We start from the raw sequence: 24626 nt of genomic DNA, 5'->3' as shown, positions 1-24626 counted from the left end.
TGAACTGGGAAGAGAAGTCCAGTCATGCGGGAGCTTCAAAAAAAAAAGTGGAGCATGTCTGGTGAGAAGGTGTCGCTCTGGAATCAAAAGGCCAGACTCTGATGCGTCTACGCTCTGTTCATGTGCAGCTCCTGAGGTCAACGCTGTTACACACATCGTGTAGAAGAGTTTCTGACAGAAAACTGTATTTATTCACCATTAGATCTAGATTTTCTTTGTACTTTTGTGAGTATTTATTTTCCTTAAAATACATCAAAATATCTTAAAAGGTGTTTCTTGTGTATTACATTCCCTCTTTTATGGCTCTTTGATTACAGTTGAAAATTGTTTGATTGTAGTTGAACATTTTTGGATTTTAGTTGAAAATTATTTGATTATAGTTGAAAATATTTGGATTTTAGTTGAAAATGTTTTCACTTCAGTTATAAATTGTTTGATTATAGTTGAAAATTGTTTGATTATAGTTGAAAATTGTTTGATTTTAGTTGAAGATTGTTTGATTTTAGTTGAAAATGTTTTGATTATAGTTGAAAATTGTTTGATTATAGTTGAAAATTGTTTGATTTTAGTTGAAGATTGTTTGATTTTAGTTGAAAATGTTTTGATTATAGTTGAAAATTGTTTGATTATAGTTGAAAATTGTTGGATTTTAGTTGAAAATGTTTTGATTATAGTTGAAAATTGTTTGATTATAGTTGAAAATTGTTGGATTTTAGTTGAAAATGTTTTGATTACAGTTGAAAATTATTTGATTATAGTTGAAAATTGTTTGATTTTAGTTGAAAATTGTTTGATTATAGTTGAAAATGTTTTGATTATAGTTGAAAATTGTTTGATTATAGTTGAAAATTGTTGGATTTTAGTTGAAAATGTTTTGATTATAGTTGAAAATTGTTTGATTACAGTTGAAAATTGTTGGATTATTATTGAAAATTGTTGGATTTTAGTTGAAAATTGTTTGATTTTAGTTGAAAATGTTACACACATCATGTAGAAGAGTTTCTGACAGAAAACTGTATTTATTTACCATTAGATCTAGATTTTCTTTGTACTTTTGTGAGTATTTATTTTACTTAAAATACATCAAAATAGCTTAAAAGGTGTTTCTTATGTATTACATTCCCTCTTTGACGACTCGTTCTCCTCGTGCGGTCTTTCTCTCATCACTAGTCAAACATCAGTTTAGTTGGAGAAGACGTTCAGCTGATTAGTTCCGATCAATACTTGTATAATAAGTATTGGCTTCTGAACGTGATCTGCACTTTGTTTCACCGATGACATCATACCGTCGTGATGCTATTTATAGATCAAGACGACGAGCATCACCACAGACAGCTGGAGACGCCGCGCCTGGATTGGTTGGAGCGTGACTTGCACATTTTCCACGACAGAGAAAGATTAGAAAAAGCCAAAGGGACTGAGATAGTAAATGTTTCACGACTTTTTTTATTTTATTCAAATTCATTTAACAATGAATTGAATAATTTAGAAATTAATCCAATTTATTCAAGCAAGAAAGAAAGTTTGCTTTGTATAAAAGGGATCGTGAAGTCGCGGCGCAGATGTTGATCGGATGGTTCAGGGAGGAAATGAATTAAAAAAGTAAATGTTAACCTTGTAAAGGGACCCTTAACTTAAATTTACATCGTGTTTCCTCGATTTATGATTTATTTTAAGATGCATTACTGAACTTTACTGAAATAATGAATGAAGGGCATGTTTTATTAATGTTTTATTATTTATTATAGTGGAAAATTGTTTGATTATAGTTGAAATTGTTTGATTATAGTTGAAAATTGTTTGGATTATAGTTGAAAATTGTTGGATTACAGTTGAAAATTGTTGGATTATAGTTGAAAATTGTTTGATTATAGTTGAAAATTGTTTGATTATAGTTGAAATTGTTTGATTATAGTTGAAAATTGTTTGGATTATAGTTGAAAATTGTTGGATTACAGTTGAAAATTGTTGGATTATAGTTGAAAATTGTTGGATTATAGTTGAAAATTGTTTGATTATAGTTGAAAATTGTTTGATTATAGTTGAAAATTGTTTGATTATAGTTGAAAATTGTTGGATTATTGTTGAAAATTGTTTGATTATAGTTGAAAATTGTTGATTATATTTAAATTGTTGGATTATAGTTGAAAATTGTTGGATTACCGTTGAAAATTGTTTGACTATATTTAAATTGTTGGATTACAGTTGAAATTTGGTTTGATCACAGTTAAAGATGTAGTGGCTAGATATGAAAATTGGATAACAGTTTTTTACATATTTTCTTAATATTTTTTTAATTATAAAATACAAAATGTACACACAACAAAAATGTGTTCGATTCAAAGTATGATCGTTTTAAAAACTTACCAATTTCCTGAAAATGATGGTAAGTAAAACATGGGAATGAAACAAACAAACAATATTCAGCATCAAACAGGATGAAAACCTACACCTAAGCTTGAACAGAAGTTATTTTAAGAGCAGCTGTTAATTCTATAAATACAATAAATATTTTAACACTTTGAAGCAGACGGTCGTGCCGTTCATTCATCTTTGAAGCTCAAAGCCGACGATAACAAGTTCATGAAAGTGACGTGTTGTCAGAATTGTGTCAGAGATGCTGACGCGGCTGGTTCTTCTGGGCGTGGCTTCTCTTGCGTGAGCAACACTCGGTGTCACCATCACCACACCATCCTTCTTCGCCCGCATCCTTTCTTTCCCGCCTCCTGCCGGTACTACCCCCCCACACGCCCCCCCACCACCCCCCCCCCCTCTCCATCACGACATAGATAATTGATGACGGCGTGTCTGAGCTCGCCCTCAGTCACAGCCTCTCATTGTTCTGCTCAGGTTCTAGCTCCACTGCAGTGAAGCATCTCTGCATTATAGCGCAGCTCCCTCCCTCCTTCCATCCCTCCCTCCCTCCTTCCATCCCTCCCTCCCCTCATGTGCATGCGCGAGAGGAGGACGCTGGCGGCTGCACACAAGGTGACTGAGGCGATGGACGAGCTCTGACCGCGGTGGCGATGCCTTGCCCTGCTCTCCGTCTTCTCTCGTCATCCCTCCGTCTCTCCTCCGTCCTCCCCCTCTTCCTCCTCCTCCTCCTCCTCCTCTCTCCTTCCAGACGGATCTGGACCGCCTGCCCTCCCTGCAGCGCCTCTTCCTCAGCTGCAACAACATCGCCAGGTAAGAAGAGCATGCTCCACGCCACGACCCCCCACCACACCCCCCTGACAAACATCCCGTCTTAAACACTGAAGCCTCCATCCATCCGAGCGGTTGGATGAGCCGGTGTTGGATGAGTGAATGAATGGAGGCTTTGATTGACAAAAAAAAAATCATTCATTTCCTCCTGATCCATATTTAAAGTGAAGCACACGTGCAGCACGAGGGGAGGAAACACACACTTTTGTCCAGATGTTTGTCGAGTCAGATGTTTTTTTAACACAATCATTGGTTTGTTTTAAGAACAATAGACGCACAACAATTTTTTAGTCTCCAGAAACACACAACAAGCTCATCACATTAAGGGACGAGTGAATATTAAACTTTGGTACCAAACTTTGGGACCAAAATCCCAGTATTAGGGTCTTGCTCATGAGTGAAACCCCTCCTCACACGTGAGACCCCAGCTCCGGTCGTAGACTGAGCTGAGCCAAAAGACAAAAAACTCTGCGTTCCAACTCTTATCATGACAAGCTAAAACAAAATGGTGGCTCAAGCGAGTGTAGAACTTTGATGTCCCCCTCCTGGACGCCTCCCCTGGTGAGATGTTGTGTGGGTTTTGCCCAATTGGGAGGAAGCCCTCGGGCGGACCTGGAACATATTTAAAAACACTGTGTCTCTTTATTGGTCCCTATGTTTATTTATTTAGTTTATTATGTGTTTGATTGAAAATGTCTTGAGTTTCAGTACATTTGTACGTTTTTTAAACAATCGTACACTTAAGTAAAACACATTCAACTATTTATTTACATTATTTTACTCAAATCAATATCAACATAGAAACAGCAATAATATTTATTATATTATTATTAAGAAAAAAGCTCATAAATAAGACGATTATTATCATTTATAACACCTTTTATCTCAATAATTCAATAGTAAAACATCTCTGCTTTTACTCGGAAGCGTTAAAATATAACATTTTTGTCTGTTGACCTTTGACTTTGATATTTTATTCTGTTAATATAAGTATGTTTACAACTTTATTGACACTACACGAAAAACAACAATGTTTGTGAAGGTCCAGCTCCTGCACAGGTTAGAAAATTAAACAAGAGGCTGATTTATTTATTATTATTATTACAAGCTCCGCCCCTTTAACACTATTCCATTGGATCATCCAGCTGTCAATCAAAACAGCTTGGAAGATAACTGGATCAAACTAATGACTGTCATCACGGACGGATGTTCGCGTGGATTTGTTTATTCTCTAAAAATAGCAACACTTTCCGGGGGCGAGTCCCGGGGTGAGTGTATTGTGCTGAGCATGAGAGGAGACAAGCGGTGCCGGTTACCCTCCTTGACCCCGACTGGAGTCGCCTCGTGGTCGGACTGATGCGACCCGACGTCAGTGAACGAACGAGTGTCGCCACGAGCTCTGACTCGGTGGAGTCTCTCTCACACTCAGGTGTTCCAGAGCCTCCTGCTGATAGGTGAACCCTGTGACTCTGTTGCTATGAGGAGGACAGAAGACTCTGCAGTCAGAGGGTCCGACAGAACCAGCTCGTGTTTTATCGCAGGACTTGAAAATGCAAGTCATTACATTCACTTTTCTGAGAATGAATTTGTCCGATTGATGGTTTAATGAATCTCATTATAGATGAGCTGCAGACATGAATCAGGTTCTTCTACCTTCTAATATCTGACATGGAACACAGTCTTTCAGTATAAATGTTCACTTATAATTAAGAGTTAAACTTCAATTCTAATAAAGTCCAGAGACCGGCCCCCGGGGTCCATTCACAGACCTCCGACTACTATTATGAATATAAAGTAAATCCTATGTTTTTACGCCGTCAATTATGATGCAAATAAATACTTACGATCATTTTCTTTACCACAAAAATTAGACTTTTGTGTTCCTTGAAGACAACTTCAAATAAATACATTTTCTTTCCCTGAATTAAGTTCAACTAATCTGTTGATTCAAGTGTGTCTTAAATTGATCATCAGTGTGTGTTTGTAAAAAACTTCTCTTTTCATTTAAATATTTACATTAGAAAATGATCTTAAGCCCCGCCCACTGAAAACTATAACCACACCCACTCTGCTATGATTGGCCAAGCATCGAGGATTGTCACCGCATGTCATCAATCCAAGAAGTCACCACCTCTAAGGGACTTGTTGTATTAAACAAAGAGGGTCGTGATTACAAGTGGCACAAAGCTATTGTTACATCATGATGGAATCCACTCTCGTAACCTTTCGTTTGTCGAGATTTCAGACGACAAACTTGTAATAACTTCAAAAACATCGTCACTATAAGAGGAAAAAAAATAACCCGCACACAAATGTTGTTGATCTGAAAATGAAAATGGAAAGTTTCCTCATAAAAACCTGTTTTTTGAGCTGAAGATAGTTTTTTTTTACAGATTTTGTGTCGTATGTTCATCCAATGTTTTTGAACATTGAAGATAACTTTCAAGTCATTTCTATAAAGTGCATTTTAACGTCGTCTTGGCCACTGATGACTAAATATTCATTGTGTTTTTATCATGTTTTAATTTCAGAGGCTAAAGTTAATTTGTGTTTAATTCACTTCATGCTACTCATCCTTATTTCAAACCTGTGAAGATTCTTCACTTTTTTCTTCCAGAGGCAGGTCTTTAAATCCTTTACAAATGTTCCCCCTGTGACCCAGAAACATCTTTTAAGAGACATTTAATGAATGATTATCTCAGAGTCAAGGAGGATAAATCTCAGGCTCCAAGTGCGAGTGTTTTGATACGATATAATCCTAATCTCTGAGTCTGAGAACTTGATGAGTTTATGTCTTATTTTGCCGGATGACAAAAGAGCAGACTTTGATATTCACTAACTATCAAGCTGTGGGTGTTAAATTAAAATGTTCACACGACAAAAACATGGACACATAAAAATAACATGTAACTATGAAGCAAATATTACGTTCATTGAACTAGAAGAGTATCAGTAAGAGGCTGAAATAAAACAACTGTTTTTTTCTCTTCTCATTTGTATTATTTTCTTCATAAAATCTTGTTTCATCAACTGAAATGGTTTGATTACAGTTGAAAATTGTTGGATTATAGTTGAAAATTGTTTGATTATAGTTGAAAATTGTTTGATTATAGTTGAAAATTGTTTGATTATAGTTGAAAATTGTTTGATTATAGTTGAAAATTGTTTTATTGTAGTTAAAAAATTGTTTGATTATAGTTGAAAATTGTTTGATTTTAGTTGAAAATTGTTTGATTATAGCTGAAAATTGTTTGATTATAGTTGAAAATTGTTTGATTATAGTTGAAAATTGTTTGATTATAGTTGAGAATTGTTTGATTATAGTTGAAAATTGTTTGATTACAGTTGAAAATTGTTTGATTATAGTTGAAAATTGTTTGATTATAGTTGAAAATTGTTTGATTATAGTTGAAAATTGTTGGATTATAGTTGAAAATTGTTGGATTAAAGTTGAAAATTGTTTGATTATAGTTGAAAATTGTTGGATTATAGTTGAAAATTGTTTGATTGAAGTTGAAAATTGTTGGATTATAGTTGAAAATTGTTTGATTATAGTTGAAAATTGTTTGATTATAGTTGAAAATTGTTTGATTATAGTTGAAAATTGTTTGATTAAAGTTGAAAATTGTTTGATTATAGTTGAAAATTGTTGGATTATAGTTGAAAATTGTTGGATTATAGTTGAAAATTGTTGGATTATAGTTGAAAATTGTTGGATTTCAGTTGAAAATTATTTGATTATAGTTGAAAATTGTTTAATTATAGTTGAAAATTGTAAGATTACTTTTGAATAAAGTTTAATTAAGGTTGGAAATTGTTTGATTTCCGTCGAAAAATATTTGATTATAGTTGAAAATTGTTTTATTGAAGTTGAAAATTGTTTGATTACAGTTGAAAATTGTTTGATTATAGTTGACAATTGTTGGATTAAAGTTAAAAATTGTTTGATTAAAGTTGAAAATTGTTTGATTAAAGTTGAAAATTGTTTGATTACAGTTGAAAATTGTTTGATTATAGTTGAAAATTGTTGGAATTTTAGTTGAAAATTGTTTGATTACACCTGAAAATTGTTTGGATTCTGTCGAAAATTGTTTGATCACTGTTGAAAATTGTAAGATTACTTTGAAAATCGTAAGATTACTTTTGAAAATAGTTTAATTAAGGTTGGAAATTGTTTGATTTCAGTCGAAAATTGTTTGATTATAGTTGAAAATTGTTTGATTTCAGTCGAAAATCGTTTGATTAATTATACAATTGTACACGAGTGATTCAAAACACAAATGTTTTTGACTCAGTTTATGAGGACTTGATGGTCTTTATACAAATAACCATGAATACATGTGATAGTTATCGTGTCCTCATGTAAGTAATGTATATCTATAGAGTGCTTTTCCAGACCAGGGTCACAAAGCGCTTAAACAATCAAAACAATACTCAATAAAACGTGTTTCTTGTGTGTTTCTAGTTTCGACCTTCTAACCTGCCTCGGAAAATCCTCCTCCCTCTCCGAGCTCACCCTGGATGGGAATCCTGTAGCCCTGGAGACATGGTACAAGCAGGCCGTCCTGCGCTGTGTGCTTCATCTCAAACAGCTGGACATGAAGCGCATCACGGTGAGTCTTATTATCTCACAGTGGACTCTGCTCTCGTAACCTCTTGTTCGCCAAGATTTCAGGGTAGAACTTGATAACTTGTAATAAGTCCATAACAGGAACTGAAGACGTCTCTTAGATAAATGCCTCGCCTTGTTCTGGATCCACCAAGGTTATGAAACCTATTATGTGTCCTTGAGAGGAGTACCAAGAGTAGCTTCTAGATGTTTAAGTAAGATAAAGATTGATGAATGTATACGGTGGGTTCTTGTAATTGGACAGAGAGATAAATATGAAGGCTGGCACTAAACTGGGTCACAAAGATGTCACAGAAAAACACCACCTCGTGTGATCAATAAGTCACAGAGAGAATAACTGAGACATCATCTCCAATAGAATCCGCTCGTTTCTAAAAAAAGAAAATCTTCTCGACACTGATGGTATCGAACGATCTCTCCTGCGGCGCACGAGACTATTCTAGTCGAGCCCATCAGATGAAGAGGCTCTTTTGGACGTGCAGACAGCAAAATAAACCCTCCTCGCTCTTCGGCCGCCACAATCTGATCCGCGCTGGCAGCTTTGCATTCTGGGTAGAAGTGGCTCTCCCCTCAACAACAGCTGGACTGTTGGGCGGCGAGTCAGACGGATAATCCTGTGATGCGGCCTCGGCTCCAGAGTCAGCGCCTCGGCAGCGATGGTGCACGAGACTGGTGCGACCTCGTTCCTGCTTCGTTCCTCTGCTCAATAATTCAAGAGCTGAAGGGAGCCTCGCTCTGATCGCTCCGGCGCTTCTCTTCCAGGACGAGGATCGGCGCATGGCTGGAGTACAGGCTCGAAAAGAAGAAGAGAAGAAGAAGGAGAGTCACAAGCAGACCATCCATAAGGTACTGTTCAGGGAGTGTGTTGTTGTGTGTCTGGATACACATATTTAGACTTGTTTTGTGTTCTCTCTTCCTCATGTGTCTGAAGGAACATTTGGTTTGACCTGATTTCATGTATTTATTTACTTGTTGGTTTCAATCCCCGCTTTACTTTACATCAGTTTTAACTATATTTATCATGATTTTTGGGTGTTTTTACAATCATACCCTTTGTCAAACACATTTTTGTTTTATCTACTCGGGTACAATTGTAGGATTTATAATCATTTACTGCAATCAGACATTTTTTAAACTGTAGTCACTCAAATTATTACTTAAAATCAATCAACTTTTAACTGTACTCAAATAATTTTCAAACTGTAATCTAACAATTTTCAACTGTAATAAATCAAATTTCAACTAATAAATCCATTTTCAACTGTTTTCAAACAATTTCCAACTGCAATAAATACATTTACAACTGTTCATCTGTTATAAATCAAATTTCAGCTGTAGTAAGTCAAATTTTAACTGTAATAAATCAAATTTAAACTGTAATAAATCAAATTTTAACTGTAATAAATCACTTTTTAACTGTAATAAATCAAATTTTGACTGTAATGAATCAAATGTTAACTGTAATAAATCAAATTTCAGCTGTAATAAATCAAATTTTAACTGTAATAAATCACTTTTTAACTGTAATAAATCAAATTTTGACTGTAATGAATCACATTTTAACTGTAATTAAACCATTTTCAACTGTAATCAAACTATTTTCAACTATAATTAAACATTTTTTAACTGTAATAAATACGTTTTCAACTGTAATAAATAAAAATTCAACTATAATCAAACAATTTTTAGTCGATCAAACAAGTTGTTTTAGAGATTTAAAGATTAAATTATTTTTCTTATTTACAGTTTTCTATTTCCCCCAAGACAGTATTTACTTCATGCTTACATTTATTTTATTTTTCTGTGTCATGTGATCATGATTCCAACTTATATGCTCATTTATAGGTGTCATGTGACCAGTATGTGCGTGGTGTAACTAATAATTCAAGTAAAAAATAATTTTCCCATTCGATCAAAATATGAGTGAATATTCTCGTGAGCTGGATTATGAGGTACACAGTGATTATTCAAGTCGTCTCGGATGGTTTGCACCGCTGGGACTCTTCTTATCTTCCGGCCACCGGGCTGAGAACCTCTCCACGCCAAAGTCATTATCGTCTGTGTAACTCAACTCCATCTAATCCGGGCTGTTGTGAGAATGTCACGTTGATTGACACGTCTAAGAGTTCATAAGGGCAACAGATTCACCGTGAGTTGACTCACCCCTGCACATGGGAGTGGTACATTCCATAGCCGAGCACATCCACTCCAGAGATTAGTGAGGAGGAACTATTGAATCAGCACAAGAACCGAGGGAGTGAAGACACCACAGTGTGGTCGGAGGCCTGTGTGGTGGTGTCTGTCTTTCATGAGTTATAGTGTCACTTTAGTGTTACTAATGTGTGTGTTTGATGGATCGTTTAACTTTCATTTCACCTTGATTTATTTTAATATACCATTAGCTTAACTGATTTTGACTTTACAAATGTTTTAACACAAATAATGGAATGAAACAAGAAGGCCTTAAAAAAATATGTTCGCTTACAAAACGTACTATTTTGATGAAATGATATCCAAATATTCAAATACCATTATTCACTCAAATTTTAAAGAAAATACCTTTTATAGAATAATGGTTTCCTCCATGGGTTCCGCCCATACGTTGTTTGACAAAACTTACTCCAACGATGATAGTAATAATGTATAATGTATATTATGTATGTCATGTGTATTCATACATATTTAGCATAATATATGATAATATAATATATGAAACTATATTATGTAATAGTGTTTATATATTAATATATAAGTATTTCTTCTTTTGATATCTGTGTAAAAATATTATTTTTAAGAATTATTAAACGGTTGGAAATTACTCCTTTTTCCAAACTACAAGTTTGTTTCAGTTTTTTTTGTTTAATAGTGTTTTGTTATTTTGTATGTACAAATAATTTACACATTTTTTTGTTTGAAAAAGTTCAAATAAGTTCATTCATTCATTCATACTTCAAAGGTTTTTCAGCAAATATCACTCAAGGGACAAGGATGTTAATATTCCATCCTTAATATGCAACTCAATATTCTTTCATCCTATCAGGAGAAGCGGCGTCTGGCGATTCGTAATGCAGCTCAGCTGTGGGAGGGAATCAAGAGCTGCCTGGAGCTGCCCTCCACCAATGGTGCTAAAGAAGACGCCAGTCCAGAAAACAGTCCGGCTCACAGCCCCAACCAGAGCAATGGTCTCACCCAGGATCCTTCCCCTGAAGAGCCCAGGTACTAGCAGACCGGTCGCCTGCTGAACAAGATGTCTGCCCCATTTGTTACCTCACAACACAACGCTCCTCAGAGCTCGTCTAATTTTAGATCCACTTCTAAGATCCTCGCTTTCCAGCATGCTCTGAACTCCGAGACGTCTTACTGCGGCATTTTTGGTATCTTAATGGTATCTTCTAATTGAGTCGTGATAGAAACTACCCTCATCTGTGATGATATAGAGTTATTTTCCAATGGTATTGTAGTTTAAAGTGAACATTCTGCTGTACTGTAACTTTAACTACACAATTACAACCGGTTTAATCCAAAATGCTGCAGCAAAACTACTCTTAACGTTATAATGTCACTTTGAGACTGACAGTCACAAACTGTCAATCAAGTTTTTGAATCGCAAAAGTTAATCATTTTAGTAATTGTAATACTATTTTATTATAATTGGGAACATATTTTATTCCCCAAGAATCTCCTATTCCATTGAATCGTGGTCCTCCACCAAATTTTTCAACTGATGGGAAAATGCTGAGCTCAAACTACATTATAATATTTATCCACTGCTTATATTATTTTGACTGCCGGTGTTTTCATCAGTGCTCGTGTTGAGAGGAACTCATTCAATTTTGTTTCTGGTGGAAACCTTTGGTGCGAGATAATACATCAACCTAACAGCTCAGTGCGTCAGAAAGGATTCAGTCAGACATGTAAACTCTGTTCTTTTCTCACTTGTACAAGTAAAACGTGTGACTTTCGGTTCTTTGTTTAAGTAAAGGCGATAAGTCAGATTCCTGACATCAACCCAGACACTCATTCCAGAGCATGTTTGTGTCCCAATATGTTCAAGTGTTGTGAAGATCTCTACATATGTCCTGTGAGTTTCAAACAACTCCTTTCTAACCTGAGCATTTGGTTCCAAAGTACACTTGAGGAATTAATCGCGTGATTAGCTACAACTTCCAGGATACAAACGTCCTGATAAAATCCTCCCCAGTATTTCAACTTTTCTTTATTTCTATATTAATTGATCTATAATTAGATTTTGAAATTAAAGACATTTTAATGAATTTGTTTCTGTTTAAACGATGACTAAACCAATAAGGCATTTCAAAAAAAAGATGTTGTTTTTAATTGAATAACAACTGAAGGAATCCTACACATATTCAGGAATATAAAAGTGGAAAAGACAGATTTTCTCTGACTTGTTGTGCAGCAGTGTTTGGTTTTAATCTTCTTTCTTGCTTCACTTTCATCCCCGTGACAGATCTGTTGTAATCCATTACCCGGGACTCAAGCAAAATGCAGTTTTGTGATATTTCTGTCCGGAAAATACAACTATTTGTGGTTATTGTTTACAATGATTGACAATTACATCATTTTTTTAAATAACTAAAATCCAAATAATGTTAAAAATTATAGACGTTTATGTAGTCGTGGCGACCATTTAAAAAAAAAATTAACGTAAGTTCACATTTTATTGTTTAAACTGACCTTCATGATTGTGTTCCACAGACGGGTGAGTCCAGGCTCTGGACCAGAACGACTGTCGGGGGGAACCGAGACCAGACTCCGCACCAACAGTCGCCCAAACAGCCCGAGAGATCCAAAGTAAGCCACAACTAATCCACGACAGATGAACCCCATTAGCTAACGCTCCATCATCCTGACAAATCTCAGTTTAGTCTCAGTAGGAAGCGTCTAGAATTGAGTGTGAAATCTTTTCCATCCTCCTCAAAGTCATCAATATCTGTTGCTTCAAACACACCAGAGGAACTTTTTTCACGCTCTATTGTTAATGGATTCTTCGTCGTCACGGTTTGACTCAATATTTCCAGTGTTTTTTTCAACCTCGGGTTTATTTTAGCGTTTTTTCTTTGTCTAAATAGTCCTTGATGTACACAGACATATTATTTGTAGAATAATTATACTTTAATGGTTATTTATTTGGCTAAAATATTCTTTTTTTTCGTCTTTTTATTTAAAAAAAAAGATTATTTTGCAGTGCGTAATCTATTATCAAGAAGAAAGTGTGTCTTTTAATGTAACAAACATGGTTTTCTGTGACCGTGTATTGTCAATAAAGTTGTAGATGAACAGAATAAAATATCAAAGTCAAAGGTCAACTGACAAAAATGTTATAACTGATAAGAATAATATGAGTTTTATCACTCTCTGGAAAGTAACAAGTCCTTCATCGTGTCAAAAACTGTTAAGTTACAAAATCATTTTATCATATCTTTACAATTTATTACTATTTCATAATAAAATAGTTAAATCAATTATTATATAAAATATTTAATACATTTTATTAGTTTTTTAAACTTTCATTTATTATTTGAATTTATTTTTTAGCAAAAACTATCTCCCTTTATTTTTATTTAATGCATAATGTTCTCAGTGTAAAAACAAAAAAAATAAACATTTATTATAATAAAATCCTCTTTTTTAATCAACTATTAAAACCTCATATTTACTAACCTTTTGTGTTTTATCCTTTTTATGTGAATTTGTCTTTTTTTCCGCCTTTGAAAAATAAAAACCAGTACAATAAACAAACTTTAGAATATTTTAGTGGGACTCTCAACACATGCTAGGATCAAATATGGCTCCTTTAGGAAATCTTCTTCCCACTGTTGATGGATGAACATCATGTTCCTCACACCTTCATCGAGCCAGTAGAGTCGTCCATCATGATGTCGTTGACACCGTACCGTCTCGTCACCAATCCTTTAAAATAGTGTCGTTGAATCGTCCGCCCCCGCGGAGCCGATGAGTGGTAGATAATGGATCGACGAGCTCTTATCTTTGAGGCCCGTGACGGGAAATCTGACCCAAATATAGTGTTTTTCACAAATTAGATGGAGAGACAATGAGTCTATCAGCTGGCATAGGAATGTATCGGGTCGCCCGGGAAGAGCTAGAGGATGTATCTATTATTTAATGTTTTATATTTTAACAAAGTGTGTATAAAATAAAATAATGACCTTTACTTTCAATTGACGTGCAAATACTAGCTTTTGTTCATTTTTGTGTTGCAATTAAACTTCCAGCCGCTAGATGGCTTTAGTCATTATGTTCAGTGTTCGGAATCAGTGACTGAGGACGAGAGGATACAGTGGACTCCAGCATCTTTTAAAGCTGATGTTTGGACATATTTTGGTTTGAAAAACAAATGAAAGTAGTTACGACTTCGTCAAGAGTCATGTGGTCTGTAAATTCTGCAACACCAGAGTCAAGTACTCGACAATACTACACATATATCCTTGTTACTACAGTATCACAGCTGACATGGGGATGCATCTGTTCACCCAGGAAGAGATAGATGTTGTAGCTATTATTTAATGTTTTATAATTTATCAACGTGTGTATAAAATAAAATAATGACCTTTACTTTCAATTGACGTGCAAATACTAGCTTTTGTTCATTTTTGTGTTGCAATTAAACTTCCAGCCGCTAGATGGCTTTAGTCATTATGTTCAGTGTTCGGAATCAGTGACTGAGGACGAGAGGATACAGTGGACTCCAGCATCTTTTAAAGCTGATGTTTGGACATATTTTGGTTTGAAAAACAAATGAAAGTAGTTACGACTTCGTCAAGAGTCATTTAGTCTGTAAATTCTGCAACACCAGAGTCAAGTACTCGACAATACTACAAATATATCCTTGTTACTACAGTATCACAGCTGACATGGGGATGCATCTGATCAACCAGGAAGAGATAGATGTTGTAGCTATTATTTAATGTTTTATAATTTATCAAAGTGTGTATAAAATAAAATAATGACCTTTACTTTCAATTGACGTGCAAATACTAGCTTTTGTTCATTTTTGTGTTGCAATTAAACTTCCAGCCGCTAGATGGCTTTAGTCATTATGTTCAGTGTTCGGAATCAGTGACTGAGGACGAGAGGATACAGTGGACTCCAGCATCTTTTAAAGCTGATGTTTGGACATATTTTGGTTTGAAAAACAAATGAAAGTAGTTACGACTTCGTCAAGAGTCATTTAGTCTGTAAATTCTGCAACACCAGAGTCAAGTACTCGACAAATATATCCTTGTTACTACAGTATCACAGCTGACATGGGGATGCATCTGATCACCCAGGAAGAGATAGATGTTGTAGCTATTATTTAATGTTTTATAATTTATTAAAGTGTGTATAAAATAAAATGATTACCTTTTTTATTTTCACATTTCCATGCAAATACTAACAGTGTTTGTTCATTTTTTTGTTGCAATTAAACTTCAAGCCGCTAGATGGCATTAGTCATTACATTTACAGCTAAAGCAACAATGAAACCATCCCGGCGGTGACTGAGGACGAGAGGATACAGTCGACTCCAGCATCTTTTTAAAGCTGATGTTTGGACATATTTTGGTTTGAAAAACAAATGAAAGCAGTTACGACTTCGTCAAGAGTCATGTGGTCTGTAAATTCTGCAACACCAGAGTCAAGTACTCGACAATACTACAAATATATCCTTGTTACTACAGTATCACAGCTGACATGGGGATGCATCTGATCACCCAGGAAGAGATAGATGTTGTAGCTATTATTTAATGTTTTATAATTTATCAAAGTGTGTATAAAATAAAATGATTACCTTTTTATTTTCACATTTTCATGCAAATACTAACAGGGTTTGTTCATTTTTGTGTTGCAATTAAACTTTAAGTGGCTAGATAGCATTAGTCATTATGTCCTCTACAGCTAGCGCAACAATGAAACCATCCCGTCGGTGACTGAGGACGAGAGGATACTGTCGATTGTGGCATCTTTTTAAAGCTGACGTTTGGACATATTTTGGTTTCAAAACAAATGAAAGCAGTTACGACTTCGTCAAGAGTCATGTGGTCTGTAAATTCTGCAACACCAGAGTCAAGTACTGGACAATACTACAAATATATCCTTGTTACTACAGTATCACAGCTGACATGGAGATGTATCAGGGTCACCCGGGAAGAGGTAGATGATGTATCTGGCGAGAGTAAAGTCCAGGCCTCCCTGCTGAAGCTGCTGCCCCCACGACCACAAAGTTATACATAAGAATTGAAGTACTTTCGTTGAGGAAACAGAACTCACAGCGCTGAAACATTAGTGATATCAAACCCACGTAACTGGCGCTTATAGGCGTGCGTATGATCCGAGCTCCGTCTTCGGGAAGGGCTTAAGTTGTTGAGAGATGACAGATGTCCTCTTTTTCCCAGCTCCTCCGGGATTAAGCCAGATCGCTGTTATTGAATTAGACTGATGCGAGTCACGGGCAGGATCGCCGTCATCATGAGGGATTCTTCTCCGACTCTTTTTTTCCGCTTCTTCCACCGCTCGGCGATGGCGGCTTGATGATGGGATCCAGGGACACCTGGCTTCCTTTCAGAGGAGATTATCGCAGAACAATAGGTGACAAAGTGTGTGAGTTTTTCCTGCCGAGGCTCGGGTTCAGCCGTAGGAACTGTTCTAGTAAAACTATTCTTCCGTGTCTGGCATCAGACCAACCACCTGTTTTTTTTTTTACGTCCAGCCAATCAGTGAGCAGGTCCCGAGGCCAGATGATTATCACGACACTTAAACATCAGCGCAGATGTTTCTGCAATCGTATAAAAGTTCTTGAGCAACATTTGATCGTTAGAAAGTAAATGATACATTTCTAGCATTTCCTTCAGCACGGGTTACGACAGCCAATCAGCTTCTTCCATCTTCATCGTCCTCCCTCGTCACTTACGTTGTGGTAAAATATCCAAACACTTAAAAAAGCAATATATATTTATATTATGTTTTATATTTATATAAAGTGTGTAGAAAAAAATCAAATTATCACCTTTCTTTATTTTCAATGAACATGCAAGTACTAACAGCGTTTGTCAATTTTTGTGTTGCAATTAAACCTCCAGCCACTTGATGGCAGCAGTTATTACGTCCCCCACAGCTAAAAGAACAGTAAAATACCGCAACATCCTTGAAATGACTAAGGACGAGAGGATACAGAGACTCCAGCAGCTTTTAAAGCTGATATTTGGACTCATTTTGGTTTCAAAACAAATGATAGCAGTTACGACTTCGTGGTCTGTAAATTCTGCAACACCAGAGTCAAGTACTCGGCAATACTACAAATATATACTTCCTACATATATCATATGCATCATATTGCCCCTGTATTGTGATACAAATCTTTTCCCGTATTCTCGTATCTCGTCCTACATGTAGCATTTATTTTCTTTTATTATGTCCAAACCATGTCAAACTTTATCCCCTCTGTCCCGCTAAGATATTTGTTTTTAAACCTTCAATAAAAACTTCAATTCTGTCCAGTCTTACCTTCCTTAAAAAATAAAATGAAAATATAAAAATGCATTAAAATAAGATTAACATTTTTATTTGACTATAAATTAGTTATTGCATATACTGTATATTTTATTAAAATAAACAGGCTTTCATTAAACATTTAAGTATGAAAGTGACATTGAAATATTATCTGTTCATTCATCTTTGGGGTATTTCTTTCTGGACTGTGGGAGAAAACTGAAGTACCCGGAGTAAACTCACGCAACCACAGGGAGAACATGCAAATTCCACACAGAAGGTCTGCATGAAGTGAACCTGCAACCTGCTGTGCAGCGGTCGCACTCATTACTGTGTAATTTTACAATATTATTAAGAATCTTTTTCATTATGTTTTTATAGGTAATAATAACACTTTAGCCCTAAACGAAAAAACTTCATATAGTCCTTAAATAGGGGTGTGAGATAATATAGATACACTTAAATATTACAATGTTTTTTTTCTCGATACCTTGATATTTACCAGTACTTCGGTGTTTAGAAGAAAAGTAAATTCCTTTATATTTGTTATTTTGTCATAGGTTTTTATGGTTTATATTGGTGTTTATACATTTTAAATCTATTTCTATTTACAATTAACATGCAAATTTTCATGGAATTTGTTTATTTTTGTGTCGCAATTAAGCTTCTGGCCACTAGATGGCAACAGTCATTCAGCCTCCGCAGCTAAAGGAATAACGAAATCCCGCGATATCCTAAAAATGACTAAGGACGAGAGGATACAGTCGACTCCAGCAGCTTTTAAAGCTGATGTTTGGACATATTTTGGTTTCAAAACTAATTAAATAGTTAGGACTTTGTCGAGAGTCGCATGGTCTGCGAATTGTGCGACACACTCCGCCGTTAAAGGAACAATAAAATCTCAAAAGATCCCAGTGAAGACTGAGGACGAGAGGATACAGTCGACTCCAGCAGTGTTTAAAGCTGATGTTTGGACATATTTTGGTTTCAAACCAATTGAAAGTCACGATTTACTGTATAAACCCAACTCTTTTAGGACAAGAACTGGTTCTGAAAGCATCTTGGGTTCGAGTCTCGCAATCAAAGGATTAGCGTCTGCGTGACTCGGAGATACGAAGGGCGTGAAACCCGAACGGAGCGGAATCCGACTGATCATTGTTGTGTTGCGTGCGGCCGACGACACCCGATATGGTGGAACCGCGTCAACAGAACCCAGAACCGAGATTTAACAAGATGATATCTGCGTCGTTTCACCTTAAAACACATTCTTGTGCGTCGGATCATCGTGTCATCGGTCGCACACGAACAACACGCGGGTGGTTAACATCACGGTGTTCAGTTCTCTCAACACAACCACGGGTTTGTGAGACGAATCGTGTCAGACGTTCACGCCAACTGTGTGTTTCCCTCAGGCTCGTGGAGACAGGAAGCGTCCAGAGTCTGTCTCTGTCCGAGAGTCACCTGGCGGAGCTGGACGGGGACACCCTGCGTCTGTTCGGCCCGGGCGCCCTGGAGGCCCTGGAGCGAGGCTGGGGGGCTCAGACCGCCGGCGCCGTCACCGTCATCACCTTCCGCTACATCAGCTACGACTCTATCGTGCCGCTGCTCCCCAGAATAAGGGTCAAATTCCCCAATCTATCGGTGAGCAGGGAGGAGGAACGTCGATGTTTAATGTCTGTGATTCGTGATGAGTTCAAGTGCAGGAGGTCAGTGGAGGAGCCTGTCCTGCTGTGAAGGCTGTTCATCCTTGACTAGTATAACCTGATGCCTGGTAACGACAGGCAGCCTCTGGGATCACCGTGGTAACCAATTACTATAGTGAGGTTGATGGTTTGTTTCCCGATGGCTTCAAAATGTGTTTGCTTTATTTTTTAGTTTTTTTTTAGTTTTATGACCATTGCTCATTATGTGGATCACGATGTACTGCACTGCTATTTCAAAAATATCCAAAATATCTTGTGCAATCAGTTTTAAATTGTTTTGATAAAGATGAAAATACTTATAGTAGAAAATGGTTTTATAACAGTTAAAAAATTTGAATATAGTTGAAAATTGTTTGATTAAAGTCAAAATTAGATCGTTTACAGTTGAAAATTGTTGGATTACAGTTGAAAATTCTTGGATTACAGTTGAAAATTGTTTGATTCTAGTTGAAATTTCTTGGTTTACAGTTGAAAATTGTTGGATTACAGTTGAAAATTGTTGGATTATAGTTGAAAATTGTTTGACTACAGTTGAAAATTCTTGGTTTACAGTTGAAAATTGTTTGATTATAGTTGAAAATTGTTTGATTATAGTAGAAAATTCTTGGTTTACAGTTGAAAATTGTTTGATTATAGTTGAAAATTGTTTGATCATAGTAGAAAATTCTTGGTTTACAGTTGAAAATTGTTTGATTATAGTTGAAAATTGTTTGATTATAGTTGAAAATTGTTTGATTATAGTTGAAAATGGTTTGATTACAGTTGATAAAATCTTTGAATGAAAAATAAAAACAATCTTAAGAAGATAATGAAATTGATTTAAAGGACAAGATGAGATTTTAACAGATAATGCATAATAAAAATAAAAGCAATTTTGACCATATGGGTATAAATTAAACGAATAAACCATAAGAGTATCAATCACCTGCAGCAGAGAATATTCACTTCTATTGCTGTGTAAGTTATAAATACTTGTACACGTCTATTTGAGTTCTGTGTTAATGATCAACAAACGTAAACATTGTTTGTGCAGCACATCATCTTCCTTGAAACCAACATCAGTCGTCTGCCTCAGTTGGCTGCGTTGGCTCAGGTGAGGCGTCTGGACCAGCTGACCATCCATCCAGAGGGGAACCCAGTGGTCAGTCTGTCTCTCTGGCGCTCGTTCGTCATCTACCGCCTCCATCAGTTCAACCTGCAGAGGATCAACGGCCAGGAGGTGAGACTTCCATCCCTGTCACTATTGGAGGGAGTTTCTATCAACTCTGGAAAAAACTGCTTACATGACACACTTAGAGGATCACATGACATCCATAAATGATCACATGACATCAATAAATGATCACATGACATCCATAAATGATCACATGACATCAATAAATGATCACATGACATCCATAAATGATCACATGACATCCATAATGTGCACATTAAACATCAAATACTCACATGAGATTAAGAAATGCAAAATGTTTTTATGATAACAATGATCACATGACAGATAAAAGATAAGATACATGATCATTTCAATTTAATATATTTTCTTAAATTCTATTTAAAGTATGAAGTAAATATTATGTTCAGTGAAATGGAAAAGTATGAATGAGAGGCAGAAAAATTATTCTCTCTGATCTTTTTTAATCTAAAATATACTGTTTGATCAACTGAAAATGGTTTGATTTTTGTTGAAAATTGTTTGATTTCAGTTAAAGATTGTTTGATTAAAGTTGAAAATGGTTTGATTTCAGTTAAAAATTGTTTGATTTCAGTTAAACATTGTTTGATTATAGTTGAAAATTGTTTGATTATAGTTGAAAATTGTTTGATTATAGTTGAAAATTGTTGGATTATAGTTGAAAATTGTTTGATTATAGTTGAAAATTGTTGGATTACAGTTGAAAATTGTTGGATTATAGTTGAAAATTGTTTGATTAAAGTTGAAAATTGTTTGATTATAGTTGAAAATTGTTGGATTACAGTTGAAAATTGTTGGATTATAGTTGAAAATTGTTTGATTAAAGTTGAAAATTGTTGGATTATACCGGTAGTTGAAAATTGTTTGATTATAGTTGAAAATTGTTTGATTATAGTTGAAAATTGTTTGATTATAGTTGAAAATTGTTTGATTACAGTTGAAAATTGTTGGATTATAGTTGAAAATTGTTGGATTATACCGGTAGTTGAAAATTGTTTGATTAAAGTTAAAAATTGTTGGATTACAGTTGAAAATTGTTTGATTAAAGTTGAAAATTGTTGGATTATAGTTGAAAATTGTTGGATTATAGTTGAAAATTGTTTGATCAAAGTTGAAAATTGTTGGATTATAGTTGAAAATAGTTTGATTATAGTTGAAAATTGTTTGATTATAGTTGAAAATTGTTTGATTAAAGTTGAAAATTGTTGGATTATAAAAGAAAATTGTTGGATTATAGTTGAAAATTGTTTGATTATAGTTGAAAATTGTTGGATTATAAAAGAAAACTGTTTCTTGACATTGAAATAGTTGACTACAGTAAGTTAAAATGCATGATTACATGACAGTAATGTAAACAAACCAAACATGTGTTTGAATACAATGGTTAAAAAAATATATAATATATAATTTACTGAAACTGATTTTCCCGTCGAGATTAAAAACGAACAAACCATTTATTCCACCTGAGACTCAAACATCCGGCGTCACCTCGGAGCGTAATTAAAACCCGTGTATCTGTGCTGCGTGTTCTTCTTTGTGTCACTGTTAGTGTGTACATGTGTGTCTCTGCTCCAGGTCACCATGAACGACGTGATCGCGGCCGAGCGCGTCTTCGGGACGCTGGGTTTCATCGCCGCCTCCGAGACCCCCCGCTGTCGACTCCTGGTGCTGCTGGAGGAGTCCAGGTGAGTCCTTCCTTTCCAGCCTCCACGTGCTCCGCCGTACGTCCGCAGGTGTGCAGGTTTTTTCTGACGAAGCGCCTGTCAAAGTGCAGGTACGTGCACGCCTGCCGGTAGCTGCACTGCTGTGCCAGAGCGCGAGGGTGTGTGCGTGTGCTTGCATGTCTCAGGCTGGCACCGCAGACAATTAGGCGACGTGTCTCAGTGGGTGGGTATCTGGCACTCGGACACCAACATTCCTCCACACCAAGCCTCTTCAGGTCCGTCACTTGAGGCCTCGTTGCAATAACTCCCGCTCGGCGAAAGAACAGCCGAGACGGTTTCACACGTGAAAACGACAAACCTTTACACGGCTCGGGTAACACGACACCTTTGATGTTGAATAGAAGATATCCTCGTTCAAATACTTGGGATCACAAGAGCTGTTTTTGAACATTATATAACTAGTTTCACTGTATGTTCAGCTGTAGAGCAGCGGCTCTACTTGGGACTCTTAGAGAGAATCCTGCTATTGCTATCAATGGTATTTCAAATGCTAAAAAATGATAATTTAATATAAATTATACACAAATATATTATTATTATTATATAATATATATCAGGGGTGTTTATTGGCAAGAATCAGGCATGTGTCACGATACAGCGGCAACAATATAATATATTTTGATACATTGTAATACTGTAGTAACAAGGATATATGTGTAGTATTGTCGAGTACTTGACTCTGGTGTTGCAGAATTTACAGACCACATGACTCTTGACGAAGTCGTAACTGCTTTCATTTGTTTTTAAAACCTAAATATGTCCAAACATCAGATTTAAAAGCTGCTGGAGTCGACTGTATCCTCTCGTCCTCAGTCATCTCACAGGATTTTAATTCTTAGCACTGCAGGACGTAAAGACTGCTGCCATCTAGCAGCCGGGAGTTTGATTGCAACACAAAATGAACAAACAACACAATATTTGAATGTTGAAAAATATATATATATTTTGTTTTATACACACTTTATTAAAATGTAAACCATAAGATACGTTCTATTAAAAATAAATCATGATTTGAAAGCAAAAAAAAACCAACAAATCAATGCAGTTGAATTAAAAGCATATTGAGATACATACAGTATAAATGTTTGTTTTATATACGTCAAAAACATACAATGGTAGTTTTCAGTTGATCAAACAAGATATTGAAACAGAGCAGAGAAAAGAACATATTTATTTTGTTCATTTTTTATTAATGTTGCATAATGCCGTTCTTATTTCCTTTGTTCATTTTTATGCTTTAGGATAGTCTTTATTACTTGAACTTTATATCGGTCATGTGATCAATTATGGGTGTCATGTCGGCAGTACGTGGGTCACATGTTACAGCTTTACTTTTATGCATTTTATTCATGTTAGCTTTAGCTAATTTTAATTCCCTTTGATTTATCTTTGATTCTAAATTGTTCCTCGTGTACAAATCCATGAATCTCACGCCATTTGTTCTATTTTGATTTTGTAGTATTCTTTAACCCTTGTGTTATCTCAGGGTCAATGTGACCCAAAGGTCCAAAAACAAACGTGTTTGTGGTATCCCTTGTGTTGACACAGAGAGAACACAAGGGATACCACAAACACTTTTGTTTCCCGGCCTCCGGGTCATCTTGACCCAGGGAAAACCCAAAGGTTAATTTGTAAATACATAGAAGACTTTGACAGTGTTTTTTTTTCACTTCAGTAGCTCGTCGTCCACAGACTTGTAGAAGTTTGAAGCTATAAAAAGACGAATCTTGCGAATGGAATGTTTGGCCTCTGGCCAGCTTTGATACGTTGTGTGTTCTCCTATGGAACGTGTCGGTGCAGCAGTCATTCACGGAAGATTCAAAAGCGATAACGATGCTTTAAAAAAAAAAAAAACTGTCTGTCTCTGAGCTCGGACGTCGTTCCTGCTGCAGAGCCGAGACTGACGTGAGAACATCAGCGTTTGTGGGAATCATGAAGGATTTATTATATTGATGCCACTTTCGTGCCAATTTATATTTCGGTCATATCCGGTGTTTTTGAGGAAAATCTGCTCCGGCTTGTGGGAATGAATCAACTCTGGAGTGTTTCAATCATATTTACCCCCCCCCCCCCCACCCACCCCACACACACACACACACTAGTCTCCTCAAATCCTCTAAACGTCTGACTTGAAAGTGATCCGTGCAAAGAAAAGAAGGGGGTCACATTACAGACCCCCGTGACCTCCGATCGTCTCATTGATCCGTTCTCTCTTTCACCCCCCGAAGGAAGCGGCAGCTACAGTTCCTGTTGGAGGGGCGTGGACGGCGGCCTGGCCTGAGTCCGGAGGACCTGCGGGACAATGGGAAGCTCCTGGGAGACGGTCTGAGCCGAGCTCTGTTCAACTATCCCAGTCGAGACTGCAGCGGCGCCGCAGACAGTCCAGAGGTCAGGAGCGTCGTGTTACGCTCAAAACCTTCCTCCGAGGCTTTGAGAGTTTGATAGCAGATTTTTTACATTCGAGAGACACCAGAGAACAAAACATCAGATCGGATATAGACGGCGTGGAATGTGAAAGTGATGCCACCGTGAATACTGACACACATCTATTGTAGTACAATTTAGTTTGATTTAAAAAACAAACATCATGACAAAAATTATAAAAAATATATGTTTTTTACAAAAAAAAACCATCATGAATCTCTGAATCTTATATATAT

The 24626-nt window shown here is 36.1% G+C and overlaps 1 protein-coding gene across 1 annotated transcript in view; it reads left to right on the top strand.

Moving 5' to 3' along the window:
* The window catches only part of lrrc49 (leucine rich repeat containing 49), a 40640-nt gene that overhangs the window by 11751 nt on the left and 4263 nt on the right, over positions 1-24626 (top strand). Inside the window, exons 9-17 of the mRNA XM_087793572.1 lie at positions 3125-3186; positions 7670-7817; positions 8597-8680; positions 10875-11050; positions 12554-12649; positions 18757-18985; positions 20081-20266; positions 21818-21927; positions 24195-24354. Coding sequence (XP_087649698.1) covers positions 3125-3186; positions 7670-7817; positions 8597-8680; positions 10875-11050; positions 12554-12649; positions 18757-18985; positions 20081-20266; positions 21818-21927; positions 24195-24354 — 1251 coding nt within the window. The remainder of the gene's footprint in view (positions 1-3124; positions 3187-7669; positions 7818-8596; positions 8681-10874; positions 11051-12553; positions 12650-18756; positions 18986-20080; positions 20267-21817; positions 21928-24194; positions 24355-24626) is intronic.

This window comes from Callionymus lyra, chromosome 6 (genome assembly GCF_982586985.1).
Source record: "Callionymus lyra chromosome 6, fCalLyr1.hap1.1, whole genome shotgun sequence".
NCBI classification, from domain to species: domain Eukaryota; kingdom Metazoa; phylum Chordata; class Actinopteri; order Syngnathiformes; family Callionymidae; genus Callionymus; species Callionymus lyra.
This window is presented reverse-complemented; position numbering and strand designations above follow the sequence as displayed.